General features: G+C 44.0%; 1 protein-coding gene across 1 annotated transcript in view; it reads left to right on the top strand.

Annotated features, from left to right (window-relative positions):
• Positions 1–16,712, top strand: part of SUSD3 (sushi domain containing 3) — a 94,890-nt gene that overhangs the window by 45,609 nt on the left and 32,569 nt on the right. Inside the window, exon 2 of the mRNA XM_073644554.1 lies at positions 9,226–9,414. Within this exon, the coding sequence (XP_073500655.1) occupies positions 9,226–9,414 (189 nt within the window). The remainder of the gene's footprint in view (positions 1–9,225; positions 9,415–16,712) is intronic.

The following is a 16,712-nucleotide window of genomic DNA, read 5'->3' as shown; positions in this document are numbered from 1 at the left end:
CTCCCCAGTGTATAACATCTGTCCCCTCACCCTCCGGTGTATAACATCCGGCCCCCTCGTCTCCCGGTGTATAACATCCAGCCCCTCGTCTCCCGGTGTATAACATCCGGCCCCTCGCCCCCGGTGTATAACATGCGGCTCCTCGTCTCCCCGCTGTATTACATCCGGCCCCTCGTCTCCCCGGTGTATAACATCTGGCCCCTCATCTCCCAGTGTATAACATCCGGCCCCTCACCCCCGGTGTATAACATCCAGCCCCTCGTCTCCCGGTGTATAACATCCAGCCCCTCATCTCCCGGTGTATAGCATGCGACCCCTCGTCTCCCCAGTTTATAACATGCGGCCCCTCGTCTCCCCGGTGTATAACATCCGGCCCCTCGTCTCCCCGGTGTATAACATCCAGCCCCTCGTCTCCCGGTGTATTACATCCGGCCCCTCGTCTCCCTGGTGTATAACATCTGGCCCCTCGTCCCCAGTGTATAACATCCGGCCCCTCGTCTCCCCGGTGTATAACATCCGGCCCCTCATCTCCCAGTGTATAACATCCAGCCCCTCGTCTCCCGGTGTATAACATCCAGCCCCTCGTCTCCCGGTGTATAGCATGCAGCCCCTCGTCTCCCCGGTGTATAACATGCGGTCCCTCGTCTCCCCGGTGTATAACATCCGGCCCCTCGTCTCCCCGGTGTATAACATCCGGACCCTCGCCCCCCTCGGTGTATAACATCCGTTCATTGTCTCCCCAGTGTATAACATCCGGCCCCTCACCCCCCGGTGTATAACATCCAGCCCCTCATCTCCTGGTGTATAACATCCGGCCCCTCGTCTCCCCGGTTTATAACATCCGGCCCCTCGTCTCCCCGGTGTATAACATCCAGCCCCTCGTCTCCCGGTGTATAACATCCAGCCCCTCGTCTCCCAGTGTATAACATCCGGCCCCTCGCCCCCGGTGTATAACATGTGGCCCCTCGTCTCCCCGGTGTATAACATCCGGCCCCTCATCTCCCAGTGTATAACATCCAACCCCTCGTCTCCCGGTGTATAACATCCAGCCCCTCGTCTCCCGGTGTATAGCATGCGACCTCTTGTCTCCCCGGTGTATAACATGCGGCCCCTCACCCCCCGGTGTATAACATCAGCCCCTCATCTCCTGGTGTATAACATCCGGCCCCTCGTCTCCCCGGTTTATAACCTCTGGCCCCTCGTCTCCCCGGTGTATAACATCCGGACCCTCGCCCCCAGTGTATAACATGCGGCTTCTCGTCTCCCCGATGTATAACATCCGGCCCCTCATCTCCCCGATGTATAACATCCGGCCCCCCGCCCCCGGTGTATAACATGCGGCCCCTTGTCTCCCCGGTGTATAACATCCGGCTCCCCGCCCCCGGTGTATAACATGCGGCCCCTTGTCTCCCCGGTGTATAACATCTGGCCCGTCGTCTCCCCGGTGTATAACATCCAGACCCTCGCCCCCGGTGTATAACATGCGGCCCTTCGTCTCCCCGATGTATAACATCCAGACCCTTGTCTCCCCGGTGTATAACATCCGGACCCTCGCCCCCGGTGTATAACATGCGGCCCTTCGTCTCCCCGATGTATAACATCCAGACCCTCGTCTCCCCGGTGTATAACATCCGGACCCTCGCCCCCGATGAATAACATCCAGACCCTCGTCTCCCTGGTGTATAACATCCGGCCCCTCGTCTCCCGGTATATAACATCCGGCCCCTCATCTCCCCGGTGTATAACATCTGGCCCCTCATCTCCCGGTGAATATCATTCGGCTTCTTTTCTCCGCAGTTTATAACATCCGGCCCCTTGCCCCTCGGTGTAGAACATCTGGCTCTTCGCCCCCTTTCTGGTGTATAGTATCTGGCCTAGTGTAACAAGTGCACTCATGACATTTCTTCCTCCTGGATCTTCCCCTATCACCTGTGAGTGACATTACTGAGAAGTGGAAGGAATCGCAGCAACACAGCCAGGAAGTCGGCAAACTCATCAATGCTTTTCTGATTCTTTAACGGCAGAGTTATAAAACCTCCTTTGGCATTAACATCAGCACATAAAGAGCATGCTGAAAGCTTTATGGCACAGGTTTCCCTGGCCGAGCAGTTGCATACAGTCTTACATTACCAAGCACAATGCCAAGTGTCAGATGCAGTGGTATAAAGCCGCCACCACTGGACTGTGGAGGAGACGTGTTCTGTGCAGTGACGGATCGCACTTCTCTATCTGGCGTCTGATGGATGAGTCTGGGTTTGGTGACTCCAGGAGAACGTTACCCCCTGACTGCATTGTGCCCGCTGTACAGATGGTAGAGGAGGATAATACTATGGGCTGTTATTAGGGGTCGGCCTCAGTCCCTGAGTTCTAGTAAAGGAAAATCTTAAGCTTCATCATGTAAGACATTGTGAATAATTGTAGCCTTGGGCAAAATAAGAGTAGACAGGGCCCCGGGCAGTTTAGACGACGCTCCCCTCCCCCCAACACCCGACGTAAATTTTGTTCCCTTATGTACAGCGCAATATATAATAGAGAATACTATGCAATAAGAAATGGCGCTATATATAACAAGAAGACGCTATGTGATAAGGGACAGCGCTATGTATAACAGGGGATGCTATATAATATGGGATGATGGCTCAATGTGCGCATTGTTTAAAGGGGTGGTGCAAAACTAAATTTTATTTTCATGCTAAACTCTAATGTCATAATCTAATCTTTTTTCTAATATACGTTAATTAAATATACCCTATTCTTCTCTAATTACATTATCTAAATGCTTTTTTTCCCCTACTTCCTCTTTGATGATGCTTTGTTTGCGAATCCCAGAGCATGCTAGGATACTCAAACAAAGCATTATCAGGGGGTAGATGCTGCAATCCCTGCCACAGCCTCTGCCCCCTCCCTGAAATGAAGTGTCATCAGCGACCTCCATTTCAGTGGCTGGGCTAGTCCCTGCTCTACTGAGCGTGTGTCGGATGTTAATTTTAAAGGATGCTCAGTAGATTCTCGTCACTGTGCACTGTACTTCTCAGTGCACAGTGACAGTGCGCTCCATCGCCGACTCTGATCATAAGTGATGAGCCAGTAACAGAGCGCACTGTCATGCACAGTGTAAGTAAAGAACGAGCGACGTCATTTGTGGGGGCGGTGATGAACTCGTTCTTTACTTACACTGTTAAGGCTGTGTGCCCACGTAGCGTTTTTCAAGCGTATATGCTGCGGAATTTCCGCAGCGTAAACGCTTGAAAAACGCATGTATATCCGCACCCCATGGTCCCCAATGGCATTCCGCAATGTCAATGCCCATGCTGCGGATTTTTACGCAGCGTATATGCTGCGGTCAAAAATCCGCAGCATGTTCATTAATTTTGCGGAAGCGCAGCGGAATCAATGTGCGGATAGTACCCAAGTCTGGAGGAGAGGAGACTCTCCTCCAGACCTGGGTACCAAAGAACCTGTAAAAAAAAGAATAAAATAACGTTTATACTTATCTTCTGATGTTTTCCCTCCGTCGCGCTGTTGTCTGAAGGACCTGCCACGTCATTGAGTCATGTGACCCACCACATGACTCAATGACGTCACCGCAGGTCCTGCACACAACAGCGTGAGCCGCTCAAGCCACCGGACGGGGCAGAGAATGCATCAGAAGGTGAGTATAAAGTTTGTTTTTTTATTTTTTACCATTCTGAACAAGTTGTCAAGCACTTTTCCAAGTGATGCTTGGAGAAGTGCTTGATAACCCGCATGCGGAAATGCATGCAAAGACGCCTCACAAACGCTTCTACCTGGCGGGAAAACCGCATGTAATATCCGCATGCGATTTTCCCGCCAGGGAGAAGCTTAAAAAATATGCTTCAGGTCCGCAACGTGGGCACATAGCCTGAATCACAGTGTACTCTGTTGCCTGCTCGTCATTTCTGATCAGTGCCGGTGAGAGAGCACATTGTTACTGTGCACTGAGAAGAATATTGCATAGTGACAACATTTTGCTGAGCAACTTGTGCAAGCTCAGTAGAGCAGGGACTAGCCCAGCCCCTGAAACGAATGTCACTGATGATCCACCTATGATTGTTGCTTTCAACTTTGAGGGAACAGTTTGGGTAAGATCCTTTTCTGTTCCCTATGACTTTTCCCAGTGCACAAGGTCCATAACCTCATGGCTGGGGGAGTTTGGTCTGGAGGAATATGACCGACCGCACAGAGACCAGATGTCATCTCCATCCAACACCTTTGGGGTGAACTAGAAAGGAGATTCTGAATCTGGCCTCTGAATGAAGGGACAAAAATTCCCGCAGACACCTGCAGAATATTGTAGAAAGTCTTCCCAGAAAAGTGGAAGCTATTATATCTGCAGAGGGACTGACTCCATATTAATATCTTTGGATAGGTCAGAAATGTTTTTGTAGGTAAAATGTGGAGGGGGCACAATACTTTTGTCTATATAGCAGTCAGTGTACAGTGCCTTGAAAAAGTATTCATAACTCGCAAACTTTTCCACATTTGTTCACTTTACGCACACTAATTAAAATGTATTTTATTGGGATTTTATGTAATATACCAACACAAACTAGCCAGGAATTGTAAAGTGTGAGGGAAATGATACATGGTTTTCTAATTTATTTAAAAAACTTAAATCTGAAAATTGTGTATTTTTCATGTTCACATTTCCTAACACACTTCAATAGCTCTTACAACATATGCATATTATACTGTTTATCCTACTTATTTGACTTAAGATGTTCTTTTTCTCATCGAGTACAGTAATTTCATCCAGAGATGTAGCATAAAGTGCTTCATAGTTCATCTAGTACGACCGTTATCTTAGAGATATCTCTGCTTTCAGCGCTCCTCTCCATTGTTTGTAGCCTGCATTACATTCTTTGAATAGCTAAAAGAGATTGTTTAACTTTTCTAGAAAACTTTTACAAGGGAGTCATGGAGGATATAAGTGTCGGCAACATTACTGATATGTGGGGGTATAAATAAATGTAGACTGCTCATACTGAACAATATTGGACCACCTAATACTTCTGTTTTAAAAGTCATAAAAAAATATAATCTCTAATTCAAAATGCCAATTAGTTCTTCATGTCATGGCTGCGAAATGTAACATTATAAAACCATCAATGGATGCTTCTGATGTACGCTACCATATACAGTGGCATATTAAAGCATATACATGTGAAAAATATATGAATACCAATGTAAACCAGCCCATAGAATGCCAGAGGGACCGTATGAATGTATTTTGCATATTTGCTAGATGTTTTGAATTATGAATGGACTTTAAAGGGGATGTCCATTTTGGCACGAAAGTCAGCTGTCACTCTATGTGATTGCAGACTTGGGAATCTCACATTCTGCCTAGCGCATGTTGTCAGGATTCTCCAGTGCCAGCGCCGTAATGTCTCGGGTGTGTCAGGTGTAATAGACAGTCCCTATGGATCTGGCTGTAGAAGGTCACTGCGCTTTGCATTACAGACGCATTCTTAATCCTTCTTCCTTTAGGACCCAGTGGCGACCTCCCTCCTGCTGCTGATTGACACACCCTTGTCTGGGAGTTAAAAACACTCAGTTTGCTCCAGGGAATCGCCGGTGACACTTCTATGTACCTTTGTGCAGGCTTGGAGCACTAGTAGTCGGCTAGCTTCTTCTCTGGTGCCCTTGGAGGACAGTTGGCCTTACTCCTCTGTTGTCTGCTCAAGCTAAGTTTATCCCCTTTGTTTGTCTACCTTATTGTCTTTAGTTTGTAGTGGTGCCTGACCAGTGTTCACCCCTCCCCCTCCCAATCTAGGGCCAAGCTCTAGGGACATCCAGGTCTTCTCGGCGATAGGTGTGAAATCTATATAGGGATGGTAGGGTAGGCAGGGTGATAGTTGATCTGCCTAGGGGTCTCCACTTCCCCTTTCCCTAGTGTTTGGGCTTCCTCTCCCTCTTCCCTTCGTGTTGCACTTAGTCTTTCCCACACCTTGCCTGACACGTGAGAGGGAGTTCATGTGACCGCAACTATGCGATTTGCATACTCACAGCCACATCCCGACTAGACATGTGCAGCCTCACTCCACACAAGCATATTGAATGAGATCACACACGTCTAGTTGAAATGTGGTTGGATGTATGATAATCACATACTTGCGGTCACATGACCCTTTTCTGGAAAATCCTAACAGCGTGCAGTGTGTGCAATGTGAGGATTCCCAAGTCTGCAGTCACTTTGAATGACTGCAGATGTTTGTGCCAAACCTTGACAACCCCTTGAAGTCCCAAACCCTTTGCTGCTTCATTTCATGACTTGTGAAATTATATTATTTTATGTGCATATTATTTTTGGGCTACTCTTAAGCTTTTCAAAGTTTTTCATAGTTGTATCTATTTTATCTTTCATCTTTAGCCTGGAGATATTCTCCTTTCCCTTCATTCGTATCACACAATGGGGCAGATTAACTATTGAAAACGCTCCAGCATTCTGTCTTAAATTGAGCCAGAAGGGCATATGTGGTGTGCCACATTTACTAAGTATTTAAGAGTATGATCATGCAAAGTTTTTTGTTCTTTTTTATGGACTTCAAAATTCATGGAAAAATGTTTTTTGACTTGCTTTTATTTTCAGTTCTAGTTTAATTTCAATAGGAAATTTTACACTGCAAATGCTCCAACAATTGACGCGTCACTTTTTTTTTCAATGCTTTAAAAAAAAACGTACAAATAAAAGTCACCGTATATAATTAGCACTCTTTCCTATTGAAATATATGGGATTATTTTTAGGATTATTTTTACTAGGAGATTTGAAGCGATTTTCTAAAGAGCAGAAATTTAAATTATGAAAACACAGGTTATGCTGAATATTTTATCATAAAACTGTATTACATTCTGCTCCGCTCCTCCTGCCGCCCTATAACTTGGTGCCTGCAGATTGGATGGCATTTTCACGTTCCCTTTAATGATTGATGAGATTACATTCAGCTCGCATTTTATCCTCCTTGACATACATAGACTTCATTGATTCTTCTGCTTGACTCAATTAATGAAGCAAAATGTAATCTTACAGATAATTACCTCCAACATATCTGATATAGACGAGGATCCTTGAATAATTTTATGATGTCAAGCACATGAAAATTTCCTTATGTATGACAGGTCTAGTGTGATGAGCTTAGGGACTTTATGTACTGTATATCCGCATTGCTGAATTATACCTAACTGAGATTATTAACAATGTATCTGTGTGCTATATCCAAGGATTGCCCAATGTATAGTCCTGATATTAACATGACATTATTTCAACCACAACCTGAAGTTGTTAAATGTCCGCTGACATGTCAATTTTTCTAAATCCTAGAGATGAGTGAATCGATTTGCAGGACCCTGATTCCCAACCAAGTGCGCCACATTCCATGGCTGCCAGAAGAGAGCGCTGCAATCCTCCTCATACCTGCCGACATCCTGGCGCCTCTTCTGATTAGCGGGCCCCTCACAATGTCATGCGTATGTTACGCCATAAGAATGGCGCTGCACCAGCCCTACAAATCAGAAGAGACGCCGAGGACTCCAGAAGGTAAAAGCTGACCTCCCCCTATCAACAACCCATCCCCCCCCAAAATAAAATATTCAACAGAGTAGGCTGGATCATGGTGCATTGGTGCAGACACAGAAGGGCATAACTCCCAACTTTTAAAGATAGGGACCCACACATGACACACAGTCATTTTGCCCCTACTGAAGCCTCTTAGTGTTCTCATCGCCTCCATGATTCCCCAGACACATAGGATGATACCCTCATAATGAATTCCCCGACACATGCACAGGGCTCTAAGCACGGTATGATGCCGCCTTATTGACTTCCCTGCACGTTATGGTGCAGCCAAGGTACAAACACAGTATGATGTCCCCACAGTGATCCACAATATCATATAATACTCCTACAGCCATCTAATGCAGTATGATGCCCTCACATTCGTCCTGCTCACAGTATGATGGACCCCACACACTGTCATGGACCAAACAGTCCCCCACACACAGTATCACAGCTCCTACGGATGCCCTCCCACACACAGTATAATGCCCTCACAGTCCCCCACTCCCACGGTATGATGCCCCACTTACAGTACGAATCTCCCACACTCACAGTATGATGGCCACAACACAGTATGACGTCTCCCCAGTCATCCCATGCACAATGTCATTGCCCTCACAGCCCCCACATACAGTATGATACCTCCCACACAGAATGATGACCCCCATACATAGTATATCCCCCATTCCACCCTCATCTTGCAATAGGCGTTGTAATGCTGCTCCTCCTTACCTCCTAGCTTATGGCTGCAAATCATGAAAAATAAATGTACGGTACGATACGATGCGATACACTTTATTGATCCTGAGGGAAATTGCAGCAATGAAGATTTATATACAATTCAACTACTGCTATGGAAAACCACTATGACCACTGTAATAGTTTATAGGGTTAAAATTTCTTATGGTATTGTATTAGATTGGGGTCCCATACGTCTTACCCCTAATGATTTAACATTACGGCTATGATTACACATAGCATTCTTACACAATGCATTTTTGGTGCTAATTTTCCATGCGTAAAATGGACACCATTTTACAGTAGCAGTAAAGTGCATGAGTTTTAACGTAATATGATCTGGTATCTGCGCAAAAAATTAATTTTCTTACTTTTTGTAAATCCACAGCATTTATGTATGGTATCTGATAAGATATATTTCAAGAGTTTCTTATTTTCATGTGTTCTACTGATTTATGAAATAAAAATTAAAATGACGGTTACAGTTTAACTTTTGTATGAACAATAAGAAGAAATTCTGTGCAGTCTCTAAAATCATCCCGAGAAATTAAATCAAGTGCATAAAACACGAGGCCATGTTTTTACCAGTACTAATTTGCTCATCGTTCATCTCTCGAGTCCTATAAATCTTGTAGTTTTTAGTTTTTTATAACCCATCGCTTGCACTTGCACTTGCAAAACAAAGTAACAATGTGGTAAATATACGAACGTGCAGGTTACAATGTGCGGCGTCAAGAGAAAAGGCCAGGAACATTTCAGATGGTTTGATAGAAACTTTCCGCTTAGTGTAGCATGAAACTACAATACTTAGAGATGACCTCGTATTTACCGTCTACACGCTCAGCCTCCCGCTTATTGATTATCTGAAATCCTAGCAATCATTGCAGCTTTTCTCTCTGCTTGTTTGTAGGTCAGTGTAAAAAGATTGTGCCGCCGGAGTCTGGCTCGTTACACATTTTGCACGGAAATGGCTCTTCACTTGGAACAATTATCATGTTTCAGTGCTCCTCTTCATATCAGCTGGTTGGAGAAGACTTAACGACCTGTGTCTGGAAAGGAAATAGCACCTTGTGGACAGCCGGGGCACCTTCTTGTAAATGTAAGGAATTATTTAATTTTTTTTTTTTATTAGTTATTCAATGGTTTACTCCTGGTGTCTTCACGTGGTGAAAATGAGTTTTATATTTAGAGAATCCAAGGGGTAACGTTTCTACTTGCGGAGAGTGACATTTCAAGCCTGACCTGCCAAAGTGAGGAGACTTTTAAGCTGTAATAAGTACCCCGGAGCACAATGTCTGCAAATTGAGATTTTGGTTTTGGCTATTATCCTAAATCATGTGACAAGGCTTGTTAGAGAGTCGATATTGACTTTTAGGATAGCTGCTTCCTATAAGTGGCACTAGAGTTCTAGTCTTCTTCCTTTGCATATTTCCTAAAGGAGCATTGCGGCTTAAAAGTTTCCTCACTTTGGCATGTCAGGCTTGAAATGTCACTCTCTGCAAGGAGAAACATTACCCCGTGGATCCCAGTCTGGCGCCTCTCACCCAGCCAAACCAGATCTCATACATTGCACTTTGCATTGACGAGGGGCAGTATCCCGAAACACAGTGTCTGCAAATTGAGATTTTGGTTTTGGTCATGTGATAAGGCTCGTTATAGAGTCAATATTGACTTTTAGGATTGTTACTTCCTATAGGTGGCACTAGAGTTCTAGTCCTCTTCCTCTCTGAACAGACAGTTTGCATATTTGGAGAAAGAAAGGATATATTTCCATGGAAAACTTTTATTCCCTATCCAAAGGGTAGATGATAAATGTCTGATCATTTTGGGTCTCATTTCTGAGATCTAAGGGGTAACGTTTCTCCTTGTGGAGAGTGACAAGCCAGGTATGGCATGTCAGAGTGAGGAAACTTTTGTGCTCTGCAGTCCTATAAGAAAATTAAATATGCAAATTGATTCTTCAGAGAGGAAGAGGACTAGCTGAAACACTCACTGATGCCTAGACTGGCCATTCTTTTTAGCTGCGGTCAAAAATTAATAGAGGACATTGTTGCACATGCGAGAGGTCACTCTTTGCATTGTCCAGTGTAGATTGCTGATCAGAATGCTCTGCTATCTCCTGCCATCTAGTAAATAATGAATGGAGTTGCTACAATACCAGCCCATTCATTTATTCATTTGCAGCTAAGAAGAACAGAAGAACAAAACCCCATTCGAGTGATCGTTAAAGGAAATGTCATACCATGAGAACCCTTCCGGGAACCTATATTTACCAAAACAAGAAGGGAACCTGACATCTGATACACGCTGCCCGATCCACAGGGAGCATGTATCAGGCACTGGTTTCGCGATTTCAGCCATATATGTTTAACTCTGAAATATTACGACGTTTCTGTTCTTAAAGGGTCAGCGCGCATCTGCAAGATGGCTCTCAGCCAATAGGTGGGAATTATCCTGTTTAACAGGCACGCTCCCCAATAGAGAGGTGCCAAGCAACACAGTAAATCGTTAGGTAGTGTGGTAGTCTACTAGTGAGTTGTGAGGTCCCCTGGTCCTGGTGTGGCCTCTGTCCTGAACCCAAAGTCCCTGGTCCTTGGGCGGCCAGTTCCTGAACCTCATCCCCCAGTCCCTGTGCAGCCGTGCGTCTGAACATGTGCTTAACCGAGTACTCTGTATGTCCGGACTGCTACAACCAGTCTCTGAATCACCCCTGTCTGAATCTCTGTGTCAGTAACCATTCTGCAGTGATCCTGAGCCTAGTAGTCTGAGCTGAGCCCGAGTCCATGTCCATGTCAGTAACCGTTCTACCAGAGGATCCAGAACCTAGTAGTCTAAACGGAGCCCAAGTCCATATCCGTGTCTGCGTACCTGACCCCTGGGGTCAGCAGCTGCAGTACCGGGGACTATCTAGGATTGGTATCTGGTAGTTACCTGAAGATCAAGCCTGACTCCACCATCAGGAGCTCCAGTGATCACCAGGTAGCCATTTAGCTACGCCCCTCCTAGGTAAGCCCTGCTCCGTGGCACAGTGGGTCCATGAACCACGTGCGCCACCAGCGTGCATAACAATTGTTGAGTGACTGAAAGTCTTTTAACAACCATGTAGTCGTAAAAATAAAAAAAATCCATGTCTGAATGCAAGGAAGCACAAAAATGGGTTTTCCAAGAGAAGAAAAAATGTCAGCCCCCACGATCACATAATAATGGCCTACCATAGGAAAAAGCACCTGCAAAAAGCCTTAAAGGGGTTAACGTCAGCACGGTGGAGACCTCGTTAAATAAACATGTTGTTGTTTATGGAGCATAATATTAAATAAGGTTGAAGGAAAGATGTTTATTCCTTATTGCTGACTCATCAGTTCTCTCCCCATCTGTCAGTGCTGACTGCAGCGCACGACTCAGGAAGGGTAAATGGAGATCAGTCAGATATTTGGAGATTTGAGAAAAACATAAAAATCACAACTTGGTGATGGCAAAAAAACATTTAATTCTCCTTTGAGAAAATGCTTAAAAAGGTCATAAACACCTTTCGCTTTGATACAAATAAATTGATGGCCCATAGAATGCAATGCTGCAGGGGGTATAGTCATAGGGACAATTAAACATTGACCTCACTGCCGGCAAAGTTCTTAGTATAGACTTAGTGTCATAATAGCTGAAAAAAAAAAAAATTATTGATCTTTTAGAAATAAGTTCCTGCCGAATCAGCGAGATTAGCACAGTAGGATATATACATATACACACACAGTGAATAATGTATATGTGTGTCTGTATACAGTTAGGTCCAAAAATATTTGGACAGTGACACGTTTTGGCATTTTAGCTGTTTACCAAAACCTATTCAAGATACAGTTATGTAATCGATATGGGCGTAAAGTGCAGGGTATAAACATCCTAATTGGAGTAAGGGTTTAGGAATTATTGCTCTTTAACACGTAGTTTCCTCTTTTTAAAAGGGCCAAAAGTAATTGGAGAATTATCTAAAAAGCTCTTTAGGTGAGCTGCATGGGCTATTACCTCATTAATCCATTATCAATTAAGCAGGTAAAAGATCTGGAGCGGATTCCAGGTGTGGCATTTGCATTTGGAAGCTGTTGCTGTGAACCCACATCATGCGGTCAAAGGAGTTCTCAATGGAAGAGAAACAGACTATCATTAGGCTGAAAAAAAAGAAATCCATCAGAGAGATGTCAGAAATGTTAAGAGAGGCAAATCAACATTTTGGTACATTCTGCCAAAAAAAGAGCGCACTCGTGGGCTTGGGAACTCAAAAAGGTCTGGTCGTCAACAGAAGACAACAGTGATGGATGATCGCAGAACCCTTTCCATGGTGAAGAAAAACCCTTTCACAACATCCACCCAAGTGAGGAACGCTCTCCAGGATGTAGGTGTTTCACTATCTAAGTCTACCATAAAGAGAAGACATCATGAGAGCAAATAAAGAGAGTTCACCACAAGCTGCAAATCATTAATCAGCCTTAAAAATAAAAAGACCAGATTAGACTTTACCAAAAAAACATCTAAAGAAGCCGCCCAGTTCTGGAAAAGCATTCACAGGACAGATGAAACTAAGATAAATCTGAACCTGAATGATGGGGAGGAGAAAGTATGGAGAAGGCTTGGAACGGCTCATGATCCAAAGCACAGCACATCCTCTGTAAAACATGGTGGAGACAATGTGATGGCATGGGCATGCATGGCTTCCAATGGCACTGGGTCACTAGTGTTTATCGATGATGTGACTGAAAACAGAAGGAGCCGGATGAATTCTGAAGTGTACAGGGCGATACTTTCTGTTCAGATTCAACAAAATGCAGCGAGGATGATTGGACGGCACTTCACAGTACAGATGGATAATGACCCAAATCATACTGCGAAAGCAGCCCAGGAGTTTTATAAGGCAAAGAAGTGGAATATTCTGCAATGGCCAAGTCAATCACCAGATCTCAGCCCCATTGAGCAGCATTTCACATGCCTAAGACAAAACTTAAGGCAGAAAGACCCACAAACAACTGAAGTCAGCTGCAATAAAAGCGGCAAAGCATCACAGAAGAGGAAACCCATGGTCTGGTGACGTCCATGGCTTCCAGACTTCACACAGTCATTGCATGTAAAGGATTCTCTACAAAGTATTAAAAATGAACATTTTATTTATGGTCAAGTTAATTTGTCCAATTACTTTTGAGCCCCTGAAATGAGGAGGCTTTGCAGAAAAATGGTTGCAATTCCTAAACGTTTCACAGGATATTTTTGTTCAACCCCTTTAATTAAACCTAAAAGTCCACACTACAATTGCATCTCAATTGTATGTGTGTATGTAATACATACTGTATATATGTATATACTGTATATATATATATATATATATATATGTACAATTGTGCTCAAAAGTTTACATACCCCGGGGGAATTTTTGCTTTCTTGGCCTTGTTTTGGAGAATATGAATGATAACAAAAAAACTTTTTCTCCACTCATGGTTATTGGTTGGGTGAAGCCATTTATTGTCAAACTACTGTGTTTTCTCTTTTTAAATCTTAATGACAACCAAAAACATCCAAATGACCCTGATCAAAAGTTCACATACCCTGGTGATTTTGGCCTGATAACATGCACAGAATTTGACACAAATGGGTTTGACTAGCTACTAAAGGTAACATCCTCACCTGTGACCTGTTTGCTTGTAATCAGTGTGTGTGCATGAAAGCTGAGTAAGTTTCTGGGATCCAGACAGACTCTTGCATCTTTCATCCAGCCACTGACATTTCTGGATTGTGAATCATGGGGAAAGCAAAATAATTGTCAACAGATCTACGGGAAAAGGTAGTTTAACTGTATAATACAGGAAAGGAATACTACAAAATATCCAAGGAATTGATAATGCCAGTCAGCAGCATTCAAACTGTGATTAACAAATGGAAAATCAGGGGCTCTGTAAAAACCAAACCACGATCAGGTAGACCAACAAAAATTTCGACCACAACTGCCAGGAAAATTGTTCGGGATTCAAAGAAAAACCCACAAATAACATCAGCTGAAATTCAGGACTCTCTGAAAACTAGCGGTGTGGCTGTTTCAAGATGCACTATAAGGAGGCACTTGAAGAAAAATGGGCAGCATGGTCAAGTCGCCAGAAGAAAGCCATTACTGCGCAAATTCCACTAATTATCTCGCCTACAATACGCAAAACAGCACAGAGACAAGCCTCAAAACTTCTGGAACAAAGTAATTTGGAGTGATGAGACCAAAATTGAACTTTTTGGCCACAAACATAAACGTTACATTTGGAGAAAGGTCAACAAGGCCTATGATGAAAGGAACACCATTCCTACAATAAAGCACGGAGGTGGATCGCTAATGTTTTGGGGATGTGTGAGCTACAAAGGCACCGGAAACTTGGTAAAAGTTGAAGGAAAGATGAATGAAGCACATTATCAGCAAATACTGGAGACAAATTTGCACTCATCAGCCCAGAAGATGCACATGGGACGTACTTGGACGTTCCAACATGACAACAATCCAAAACACAAGGCCAAGTCGACCTGTCATTGGCTACAGCAGAACAAAGTGAAGGTTCTGGAGTGGCCATCTCAGTCTCCTGACCTCAATATCATTGAGCCACTCTGGGGAGATCTCAAGCGCGCAGTTCATGCTAGACAGCCCAGGAATTTACAGGAACTGGAGGCTTTTTGCCAAGAAGAATGGGCATCTTTACCATCTGAGAAAATAAAGAACATCATCCACAACTACAACAAAAGACTTCAAGCTGTTATTGATGTTAGAGGGGGCAATACACCGTATTAAGAACTGGGGTATGTGAACTTTTGATCAGGGTCATTTGGATGTTTTTGGTTGTCACTAAGATTTAAAAAGAGAAAACACAGTAGTTTGACAATAAATGGCTTCACCCAGCCAATAACCAAGAGTGGAGAAACAGTTTTTTTGTTATCATTCATATTCTCTGATACAAGGCCAAGAAAGGAAAAATTCTGCCGGGGTATGTAAACTTTTGAACACAACTGTATATATAGTGTATATATATATATATATATATATACAGTGTGTGTATATGTATGTATGTGTACCCCCTATAGCTATACCCCTCATTTCACAATTGGAGCTTGCATGTATGATACTCAGACACATGATCCCACCAGAGGGCAGACAAAAATCAAAGCCACACTAAGAAGAATTAAAATTCCCCCAAAAATTCAAGAAAAAACACAGCAAAAAAGGGCAGCAGTGTTTACTTGCCCAGATCTTCAAAGCCAAATGCACTACCAGGATGCAGCAAACCCACATAAAGATGGTGCCTACACAGGTGCAAAATACTGATGAGACAACCACTCACAACCTACCATTTCATGGAGGGGGTGACTGTTTAGTATTTGAATTGCACACAAAAAGGCTTGTATAGGGTGCTGTTCACTACCGGATACTGTGCACTACCCTAGTGGGTAGTAGTCTTTATGTGGGTTTGCTGCATCCTGACCTGGGCAGGTAAACATTGCTGCCCTTTTTTGCTGTGGCAGACAAAAATCCCAGAGTAGCATTGCATGACCTTTAAGTCTCCTTATGCCATCTTGATGTTCTCCACAAGGAGAAATGCTGCCCTTTACACCATCACCCAGCCATATCTGTTCTCCTGCTTTGCACTGATGAAGGGCAAACACCCCAAAATACATGTCTGCAAATAGTTTCTGGTTTCGCTTCTTATCCTAAGGCATGTAGCAAGGAAAACATCTAAAAAGAAGAGAGTCGTGTCAATGTGACCAAGTCGTCAACGAAAGGGGTTAAAGGAGAATGTCAAAAATCATTCTGAGGAGCAGGCGGTGCACGGTCAAATAAGTTGCAGCTGACTATAATGTGTCTGAATGCGCAAATAAGGTTGGGCAGATCGATTCATGAGATTCTGGTCCATCAGTTAGGTCAGTAGTCTCTGGCTGCTGGATGGGAGGCTCGTGTATCTCTTACCTTCCAGGATCCCCCGCTCAACTTTTGATTAGCTGGGCTGGTGTGACATTATCATTGCATCATGACGCATAGATGACTTTGCACCAGCCCGATTAATCAAAAGGTGCGCCAGGGATCCCAAAGGTAAGCATCCATCGAGCGGCCAGAGACCTGGCCAATGAACTGGTGTCCCCAAATCGATCCACCCAACTCCGATGCACAATTGAATGTCCCTTAGTACAGATGAACTATAACTACAGATGATAAGACTGAGTGCCATTGCAGTCTACGGAAATCAGAAAGACAAGTCTCCAGTGGGCGAAAGAGTAGAAAAATGTAATCACTGAGAAATGGAAAATCACCTAGATTTCCTGATATCTTTTGCACCATGGATAAATTTTGGCACAAGCAGCATGAATCTATAATCCCTTCCTCGCTGGTGGTGT

The sequence above is a fragment of the Phyllobates terribilis genome, unplaced genomic scaffold (assembly GCF_046119375.1).
Source record: "Phyllobates terribilis strain yellow unplaced genomic scaffold, ASM4611937v1 Scaffold_8__6_contigs__length_399053987, whole genome shotgun sequence".
Lineage (NCBI taxonomy): Eukaryota > Metazoa > Chordata > Amphibia > Anura > Dendrobatidae > Phyllobates > Phyllobates terribilis.
Note: the sequence above shows the minus strand (reverse complement) of the source record. Positions and strands in the feature narration are given on the sequence as shown.